General features: G+C 40.8%; 1 protein-coding gene across 1 annotated transcript in view; it reads left to right on the top strand.

The window, feature by feature from the left end:
• The window catches only part of LOC112073127 (pleckstrin homology domain-containing family M member 3-like), a 25,777-nt gene extending 20,110 nt beyond the window's left edge, over positions 1 to 5,667 (top strand). Inside the window, exon 3 of the mRNA XM_070440045.1 lies at positions 5,407 to 5,667. Coding sequence (XP_070296146.1) covers positions 5,407 to 5,566 — 160 coding nt within the window. The 3' untranslated portion in view covers positions 5,567 to 5,667. The remainder of the gene's footprint in view (positions 1 to 5,406) is intronic.
• Positions 5,668 to 11,002: the final 5,335 nt, after the last annotated feature.

Here is an 11,002-nt window from a genome sequence, read left to right as displayed (position 1 = left end):
AGTCCCATCCACCACACTACCAGGTGGGTGGTATAGAGGAGACGGACCCACTGGTTGCCCTCTAGGTTACAGAGAGCTGGTAGTCCCATCCACCAAACTACCAGGTGTAAAACAGGGAAGGGACTCAGGTGGTATGCTAATTTGGTGTAGAGCAGACCAAACTCACTCTATTAAATTAATCAAAACAGGAACATTTTACATTTGGCTAGAAATTCAAAAGGAAATTATCTTAACAGAGAAAAATGTCCTCCTGTGTGCTACCTATATCCCCCCAATAGAACCCCCATACTTTAATGAAGACAGCTTCTCTATCCTGGAGGGGGAAATCAATCATTTCCAGGCCCAGGGACATGTACTAGTCTGTGGTGACCTACATGCCAGAACTGGACCAGAACCGGACACCCTCAGCACACAGTGGGACAAACACCTATCTGCAGGTGACAGCATTTCCTCCCTCATATGTTCCCATAGACACAACAACATAACCAACAAAAACGGGTCACAAAAACTCCTACAGCTCTGTCGCACACTGGGTATGTACATAGTTAATGGTAGGCTTCGAGGGGACTCCTATGGTAGGTACACCTATAGCTCATCTCTTGGCAGTAGTACTGTAGACTACTTTATAACCGGCCTCAACCCAGAGTCTCTCAGTGTTCAGTCAGCCCACCGACACCCCTATCAGACCACAGCAAAATCACAGTCTACTTGAACAGAGCAATACTTAATTAAGAGGCATCAAGGCCAAATTAACGGAATAATATTAAGAAATGCTATAGGTGGAAGGAATGTAGTGTGGAAACCTACCAAAAAACAATAAAGCAACAACAAATTCAATCCCTTTAAGACAACTTCCTGGACAAAACATTTCACTGTAATAGTGAAGGTATAAACTTGACAGTTGAAAACCTAAACAGTATATTTGACCTCTCAGCTTCCCTATCAAATCTTTAAATTTCAAGCAGAAAATCTAATAAAATTAACAACATTGACAAATGGTTTGATGAAGAAATTGAGAAACCTATCCACCCAAAAACACAGAGACCCAGAAAACCTGAGCCTACCCTTTCACTATGGTGAATCACTAAAACAATACAGAAATACAAGGAACAGCACGTCAGAAATCAGCTCAATGTAATTGAAGAATCCATAGAATCCACTTCAAAAATTGGAAAACTCTAACCAAACAACAACAGGAAGTTATCTATCCAAAATGGAGATGGATAAACCACTTCTCCAATCGTTTTGGCTCTATAACAAAGAACAAACAGCAAAAACATATACATAATCAAATACAAATCTTAGAATCAACTATTAAAGACGACCAGAACCCACTGGATTNCCAGGTGTAAAACAGGGAAGGGACTCAGGTGGTATGCTAATTTGGTATAGAGCAGACCTAACTCACTCTATTAAATTAATCAAAACAGGAACAATTTACATTTGGCTAGAAATTCTAAAGGAAATTATCTCAAGAGAGAAAAATGTCCTCCTGTGTGCTACCTATATCCCCCCAATAGAATCCCCATACTTTAATGAAGACAGCTTCTCCATCCTGGAGGGGGAAATCAATCATTTCCAGGCCCAGGGACATGTACTAGTCTGTGGTGACCTAAATGCCAGAACTGGACCAGAACCTGACACCCTCAGCACACAGTGGGACACACACCTATCTGGAGGTGACATCATTTCCTCCCTCATATGTTCCCCTAGGCATGTATGACACTATGACAACATAACCCCCCTAGACACAACTATGACAACATAACCAACAAAAAACGGGTCACAAAAACTACAGCTCTGTCGCACACTGGGTACATAGTTAATGGTCGGCTTGGAGGGGACTCCTATGGTAGGTACACCTATAGTTAATCTCTTGGCAGTAGTACTGTAGACTACTTTATCACCGACCTCAACCCAGAGTCTCTCAGTGTTCAGTCAAACCCACTGACCCCCCGATCAGATCACAGCAAAATCACAGTCTACTTGAACAGAGCAATACTCAATCATGAGGCATCAAAGCCAAAGGAACTGAATAACATTAAGAAATGCTACAGGTGGAAGGAATGTAGTGTGGAAACCTACCAAAAAACAATAAGGCAACAAATTAAGGCATCAAATTAAATCCCTTTAAGACAACTTCCTGGACAAAACGTTTCACTGTAATAGTGAAGGTATAAACTTGACAGTTGAAAACCTAAACAGTGTATTTGACCTCTCAGCTTCACCATCAAATCTTTAAATTTCAAGCAGAAAATCTAATAAAATTAACAACATTGACAAATGGTTTGATGAAGAAATTGAGAAACCGGTCCAACCAAAAATATAGAGACCCAGAAAACCTGAGTCTAACTATAGTGAATCACTAAAACAATACAGAAAAAGAAGGAACAGCACGTCAGAAATCAGTTCAATGTAATTAAAGAATCCATATAATCTAACCACTTCTGGGAAAATTGGAAAACACTAAACAAACAACAACACGAAGAGTTATCTATCCAAAATGGAGATGTATGGGTAAACCACTTCNGTCTGTAATTTTTATCATAGGTACACTTCAACTGTGAGAGACGGAATCTAAAACAAAAATCCAGAAAATCACATTGTATGATTTGTAAGTTCTTAATTTGCATTTTATTGCATGACATAAGTATTTGATACATCAGAAAAGCAGAACTTAATATATACTGAGATCACTATACCCCATGTCAAAGTGGAATTACGTTTTGGTTTTTTATAAAATACAATTAAAAGATGAAATGTCAAGTATTCAACACGTTTGTTATGACAAGCCTAAGTTGAGGAGTAAAAATGTGCTTAACAAGACACATGACTTGTAGCATGGACTCTCTGTTTGCAGTAATAGTCTTTAACATGATTTCTGAATGACTACCTCGTCTCTGTACCCCACACATACAATTATCTGTAGTTGTATGTGAGCAGTTTGACATTGAATATCCCTTTGGGCATGGTGAAGTTATGAATTACACTTTGGATAGTGTATCAATACACCCAGTCACTAAACATATTCAGGCGTCTTTCCTAACTCAGTTGCCGGAGAGGAAGGAAACCCCTCAGGGATTTCAACCATGAGGCCAATGGTGATTTTAAACCAGTTACAGAGATTAATGGTTGTGATAGGAGAAAACTGAGGATGGATCAACAACATTGTAGTTACTCCCCATACTAACCTAGAAGGAAGCCTGTACAGAATATAAATATTCCAATACATGCATTCTGTTTGCAACAAGGCACTTAAGGAACTGCAAAAAATGTGGCAAAGAAATTACATTTGTCTTGAATACAAAGCGTTATGTTTGGGGCAAATCCAACACAACACATTACTACCAGTACCACCCTTCATATTTTCAAGCATTGTGGTGACTGCATCATGTTATGGTTATGCTTGTCATTGGCAAGGACTAGGGAGGTTTTTTAGAATAAAAAGAAACAGAATAGAGCTAAGCACATACAAAATCTTAGAGGAAAACCTGGTTCAGTCTGCTTTCCACCAGACACTGGGAGACAAATTCACCTTTCAGCAGGACAATAACCTAAAACACAAGGCCAAGACGACATTGAATGTTCCTGAGTGGCCGCGTTAAAGTTGTCTTAAATCAGCGTGAAAATCTATGGCAAGACTTCAAAATGGCTGTCTAGCAATGATCTACAACCAACTTGACAGAGTTTGAAGAGTTTAAAAAATAATAATGTGCAAATATTGTACAATCCAGGTGTGTAAAGCTCTTAGAGACTTACCCAGAAAGACTCACAGGTGTAATCACTGCCAAAGGTAATTCTAACATGTATTGACTCAGGGGTGTGAATACTTATGTAAATTAGATATTTCTGTATTTCATTTTCAATAAATGTGCACTTTGCCATTATGTGTTTAGATGGGGGAGAAAGAAATCCATTTAATCCATTTTGAATTCAGGCTGTAACAACAAAATGTGGAATAAGTCAAGGGGTCTGAGTACTTCCTGAAGTAAAGTAGTAAAGATACATATGTATTGCTCAGCGGATGGATGGAATCATGGATGGAATGATTGATGGATGGATGGATGGATGGATGGAATCATGGATGGATGGAATGATGGATGGAATGATGGAATGATTGATTGATGGATGGATGGATGGAATGATGGAATGATTGATTGATGGATGGATGGATGGAATGATGGAATGATTGGGATTGGATGGAATGGAGTGGATGGAATGATGGAATGATTGGTGGATGGAATGATGGATGGAATGATGGAATGATGATTTGATGGATGGATGGAAATGATGGAATGATTGATGGATTGGAAGATTGATGGATGGAATGATGGAATGATTGATGGAGATGGATGGAATGTGGAGGATGATTGATGGGATGGATGGAATGGATTGATGGAGATGGATGGAATGATTGAATGGTTGGATGGATGGATGGAATGGAATGATGGATGGAATGATGGATGGATGGATGGAATGGATGATGGAGTGGGATGATGGATGGAATGATGGAATGATGTGATTGTGGATGGATGGATGGATGATGTGATGGTTGATGAGGTGATGGAGATGGATGAATGATGGATGGATGGAATGATTGATGGATGGATGGAATGATTGGAATGGATGTTGGAGTGGGATGGATGATGGATGGATGGAATGATGGATGGATGGAATTGGAATGAATCGATGATGGATTGGATGGAATGGATGGAATATGATTGATGGATGGATGGAATGGATGGATGGATTGATGGTTGGATGGGATGGATGGATGGGAATGATGGATGAGATGGAATGAATTGATGATGATGGAAATGATGGATGGAGTGGATGGAATGATCGAGTTGGATGGGATGGATGGAAGATGATGGAATGATCGATGGTGGAATGATGGATGATGGAATGATGATGGATGGAATGATGATGAAATGATGGGATGGATGGAATGATTGATGGACTGGAATGGAATGTGATGATGGAATGATGGATGGATTGGAATGATAGGATGGATGGAAATGATAGATGGAATGATTGATGGAATGTGGATGTATGGATGAATGATGGAGTGGATGGAATGATGGATGGATGGACTGGATGGAATGATCGGATTGGATGAAACGGTGGATGGCTAGATGGAATGGTGGATAGAATGCTGGATGGAGAAGACAGCACCTGTGTGTAAGTGCTGTCCTGTCCTATAGATACCTGGCAGGATGACAACAGGTGGTAAATCTTAGACAGACAGGGCTGAACTGAACAGGGCCATTAAAACTACATTTTATCCATATTTTTACTATAGTGATGTTTTCCCTCTGATTTACCATACAGTTCTGACATTGGTGAAATCGACCAACCTACAATCACCACAGATTGTTGTTGTATTTTGGTGTGTGTGTGATCCAGATGTGATGTCTGCGGAGCGGTGTTCCCAGAGTGTGTCGTCAGAGAGCACAGCCATGTCCACGCTGCGTCCGCAGGGAGCTCTACCACACGAGACCCTCGTCCTTCTGGAGCCCTAACGACGATACACAGGCTGCTTCACAATGCCTACCAGGACACCTGATCACACACAATATCTTCCAGAGATACACACACAAACACACAGAGAGAGAAACAGCGGACCCACTCCACAGAGCTGCTCTTACCAAAGTCGGTGTGTGTGTGTGTGTGGTGTGTGTGTGTGTGGTTGTGTGTGTGTGTGTGTGTGTGTGTGTGTGTGTGTGTGTGTGTGTGTGTGTGTGTGTGTGTGTGTGTGTGTGTGTGTGTGTGTGTGTGTGTGTGTGTGTGTGGTGTGTGTGTGTGTGTGGTGTGAGAGAGTCGGCCAGGATACACAGTAACAGAAGTGTCGATGACTAATCAAGTATCATGCTCTCTGACACATCTGCTTTTTGATGTGACATCACTCTCACCTGGGAGAGATTAACACTAACTGGAAAGGAACTACTCTGCATTTGAGCCTCTCTGCTTCCTGCATGAAAAACACTCTTTTCACGCCACTTTAAGCAGCTATGACCGGAAGCAGGGGTTCTGAACAGAACCATTTGTTTTATCGTTCCATTCCACTGTTCTGATCTGCAAAATAAAGTTCCAAAAAGTACTGGTTTATATGGTTCTTTTGTTCCTTTTTAAACCTCCGAAATATATAGAGTACCAATCAAAAAGTTGGACACACCTACTCATTCCAGGGTTTTTCTTTATTTTGACTATTTTCTACATTTTAGGATAATAGTGAAGACATCAACACTATGAAATAACTCATATGGAATCATGTAGTAACCAAAAAAMTGTTAAACAACCAACTTACTTTGGTGACTACGTGATTCCATMAGTTATTTCATAGTGTTGATGTCTTCACTATTATTKTACAATGTAGAAAATAGTCAAAATAAAGAAAAACCCTGGAATGAGTAGGTGTGTCCAAACTTTTGACTGGTACTGTATATTTTTTACATTTAGCTCGACATTAAATGACTTCACCAATCAGTGCAGATAGAGCAGCTTGCTGTGGAGCGGGAAAGCGATTTAATCTGCATAGGAAAGTCGTTAAGAGCAAATTGTATTTTGCCGTAAGAGCATGGTTTAATCAGGAAGAGAGAGGATTGAGGAAMCTTGCTTTGAAGCACTGGGCATCTTGTTATGACATGCATGATCTGAATTAGGCCCACAGAATTATACCTACAGAGGAGCGCGTCTTTGGATCAACTTTGAATGTCTTTGAACTTCCGAGTTGGTTTAACGTTGGACCGGAGCAAACGTTAGCTAGCTAGTGGTGTGAAAAGAGTGTGTCCCCTATCATCATAGTGCTACACACACACAAATAAAGGAAGACAGACTATGATGACTGAACAGCAGTGATGCGTCCTTTTGAGTGTCTGGGCTCACAAACATACCACCTGAAGGTTTTACGGGATGACCTTTCCACACAGACACACACACCNCCTGGGCCCTGACAGACCTGGGCCCTGACAGACCTGGGCCCTGACAGACCTGGGCCCTGACAGACCTGGGCCCTGACAGACCTGGGCCCTGACAGTAAATCTCAGTAAGATAAAAAATAGTGGTGTTCCAAAAAAAGGATCCAGTTGCCAGGACAACAAGTACAAATTCCATCTAGACACCGTTGCCCTAGAGCACACAAAAAACTATACATACCTCGGCCTAAACAGCAGCGCCACAGGTAACTTCCACAAAGCTGTGAACGATCTGATAGACAAGGCAAGAAGGGCCTTCTATGCCATCAAAAGGAGCAAAAAAATTGCCATTCCAATTAGGATCTGGCTAAAAATACTTGAATATAGAACCCATTGCCCTTTATGGTTGTGAGGTCTGGGGTCCACGGACACACCAAGAATTCACAAATTGAGACTCTGCATGCAGAATTCTGCAAAAATATTCTCAGTGTACAATGTAAAATACCAAATAATGCATGCAGAGCAGAATTAGATTAATATTAGATTAATTATGGAAATCCAGAAAAGAGCCATTAAATTCTATAACCAGTGTGGTGGCATATTTCTGCTTTACCAAATGAGGAGAGTTACAAACTTCACACACCAGTCAGAGTTCTACTTAAACTACAACTTTAATAATAAGAGCTTTGCCTTTTTGACTTTCAATGATGCGCTAATCTCTAATGAACCATCGAAAAGTACCAACAGAAAAGTACAAATATCTTTTATAGCTAAGATACACCCCTCTCAACTTACATGACGAACCACAGATCTTAGGAACAGTTCACAATGTTTAAGATTTGTATGAAAGATATCTATAAAACATAGCAGACAGTTACTGCTGTGTCAACAGTTTTCATTGTATAGAGACCAGTGTCTGGCCCTCTTACTCCTAAAGGGAACCGTCTCTGGCCTGGTACGGGAAAGAACAGAACCATTAGCTCATGTTCTCTGGAATGCTCTTTAGGTTTTATCACCCAAAGACATCGTAAATCTCCTCTGTCCATGTTATCTCATAGAGGCCCATCCTCAGTGGAACACACACACAATAGTTAAACAGAATATTATATTCTGTCGAATGAAACAACCATTATAATGCAATACAAGCATTGTAACATAATCTTGCTATTTTCCACGACACCACCTAAGAGGAAGCAATTCCCAAACCTTCCACAACAAAGCTATCACCTACAGAGAGATGAACCTGGAACAGAGTCCCCTAAGCAAGCTGGTCCTGGGGCTCTGTTCACAAACACAAACAGACCCCACAGAGCCCCAGGACAGCAACACAATTAGACCAAATCATGAGAAAACAAGAAGATAATTACTTGACGCATTGGAAAGAATTAACAAAAAAACAGAGCAAACTAGAATGCTATTTGGCCCTAAACAGAGAATACACAGTACACACTGACCCAAACTTAAGGAAAAGCTTTGACTATGTACAGACTCAGTGAGCATAGCCTTGCTATTGAGAAAGGCCGCCGTAGGCAGACCTGGCTCTCAAGAGAAGACAGGCTATGTGCACACTGCCCACAAAATGAGGTGGAAACTGAGCTGCTCTTCCAAACCTCCTGCCAAATAAATCTATGACCATATTAGAGACATGGTTGCTCCTCATTACACACCACAGACCAGCAAATATTATTTACATTCACAACATAGTAATTACTACAAAACTTATTGTATGACCTCTTGTACACTATATTAAATATCAGCCATCTGATTCAATGAATGGTGTTGGCTAACATTCCCCAAAGCCTTTTACGATCATTCTTTATATTGTATCTTTGTTTCTTAGTTCCTTTTTATTCAGTTTAGTCACATGATTTACAGTACTGTTTGCCGATCAGCTGTACAGCCAGACTTAATTGCCACACCTTTTGCCTCGTCCCTCTCAACCATACAACTTTTCAATTCCTCATCAATCCACGGGGATTTAACAGTTTTTAATAGTCATTTTCTTAATGGGCATTAGCATTAAGCAACTGGAATAAGCACTTTCATAAATGTGTCATGTGCAGTGTCTGTTTGCTCCTCAATACACACCACAAACCTACAGATATTCTTTACATCAATAACGTAGGAATCACTACAGAACTTCTTGTATGACCTCTTATACACTATATTAGGCCCAGCCTTTGGAACTTTAGTTTTCCTAGATATGGCTACTATATTGTGGTCACTACATCCTATGGATTTGTATACTGCTTTCAAACACATTTCTGCAGCATTAGTAAAGATGTGATCAATACATGTTGATGATTTCATTCCTGTGCTGTTTGTAAATACCCTGGTAGGTTGACTGATGACCTGAACCAGGTTGCAGGCCCTGGTTACAGGTTGACTGATAACCTGAACCAGGTTAATCTTATGACAGTGTGGGTATGGACTTATATTGGCTCAGTTGGGCTGTGATGTACTATGATGCAAGTGTGTAAGTATTGGAGGACTATATGTGGAAACTCAGTATGGTGTGATTCACTAAGATGATGGGACCGTGTGTTAGATTGGGAATCTATATGTCGGACTCAGTTGGTGTGATGTCACTATATGGCAGTCAGTGTGTAATGGCTATTGTGGTCTCAGTTGGGTGTGATGTCACGTGCAGTAGCCTGTGGTATGGGACCTAGTATGGTGTTTCCAGTGGTGTGCATGTGTCAACTACTATGCAGTGTGTTATGGGACTATAATGTGGTCTCAGTTTGGTGTGATGGATCACTATATGCAGTTGTGTAATGACTATTATATTGAATAGTGGTGTGTCCTTGATAACAGTGTGAGTTGTGGTGCCTAGTTTGTACCTAGTTCACTATATAGCACGTGTGGTATGGAGCTATAATGTGGTCTCAGTTGGTGTGGATGTCACTATGCAGAGTTGTATGGACTTACATTATGTGGTCTTCAGTTGGTGGTGTATGTCGCTTCTACATGCAGTGTGAGTGATGGCACTATATGTGGAATCTTCAGTTGGTGTGATGTCACTATAATTGCAAAAGGTGTGTTATGGACTAGTATGTGGCTTAGTTGGTGTGAATGTCACTAATGCAAGTGTGTATGGAACTATATAGTGGTCTCAAGTTGGTGTGATGGTGCACTTAATGCAGTGTGTGCATGGACTATATGTGGGGGTTCCAGTTGGTGTGATGTCACTTATGCAGTGTATGAAGACTATAATGTGGTCTCAGTTGGTGTGATTGTCACTCATGCAGAGTGTGTATGGATATAAGTGGTTCAAAGTTGGTGGTGATGTCACTTGAGCAGTGTGGATGAGGACTATAATGTGGTCCTTCAGTTTTGGTTTTTGTGGATGTGCACTAATATTTGCATGTGTTAATGGACTATTTGTGGGTCTAGTTGGTGGTGATTGTCCTATGGCACTGTGTATGGACCTAGTATGTGGACTCATTGGTTGTGGTGAAATGTCACTTATCAGCAGTGGGTAGGACTATCATGTTGGTCTCAGTTTGTGTGATGTCTATATGCAAGTGTGGTATGGACTATATGTGGATCTCAGTTGGTGGTATGTTCACTATATGGCAGTGTGTATGGAATATATGTGCTGGTCTCAGTTGGTGTGATGTCAATATGCATGTGTATCGGACTATAATGTGTGTACTCGTTGGGTGTGATGTCAATATAGCAGTGTGTATGGACTATATCGTGGTTCAGTTGGTGTGGATGTTAACTATATGCCAGTGTGTATGGACTATATGTGGACTCAGTTGGTGTGATGTCACTTATGCAGTGTGTATGGACTTATGTGGTCTCAGTTGGTGTGATGTCCTATATGCAGTGTGTATGGACTATATGTGGGTCACGAGTTGGTGTGGATGTCACTATTGAGTGTGTTATGGGACTTATGTGGTCCAGTTGGTGTGGTGATGTCACTCATAATGATCAGTGTGTACTGGACTATATGTTGGTCATCCAGTTGGTGAGTGATGGTCACTATAATGCAGTGTGTAGTGGAGCTAGATGATGGACTCAAAGTTGGTGTGGTGGCAACTCGCTATAATATCTGAAGTCTAAACATTAGGATAGCTGTT

This window comes from Salvelinus sp. IW2-2015, unplaced genomic scaffold (genome assembly GCF_002910315.2).
Source record: "Salvelinus sp. IW2-2015 unplaced genomic scaffold, ASM291031v2 Un_scaffold2157, whole genome shotgun sequence".
Taxonomy (NCBI): Eukaryota; Metazoa; Chordata; class Actinopteri; order Salmoniformes; family Salmonidae; genus Salvelinus; species Salvelinus sp. IW2-2015.
The sequence above is the reverse complement of the archived record's forward strand: the minus strand, read 5'-3'. Positions and strand labels throughout refer to the sequence as shown.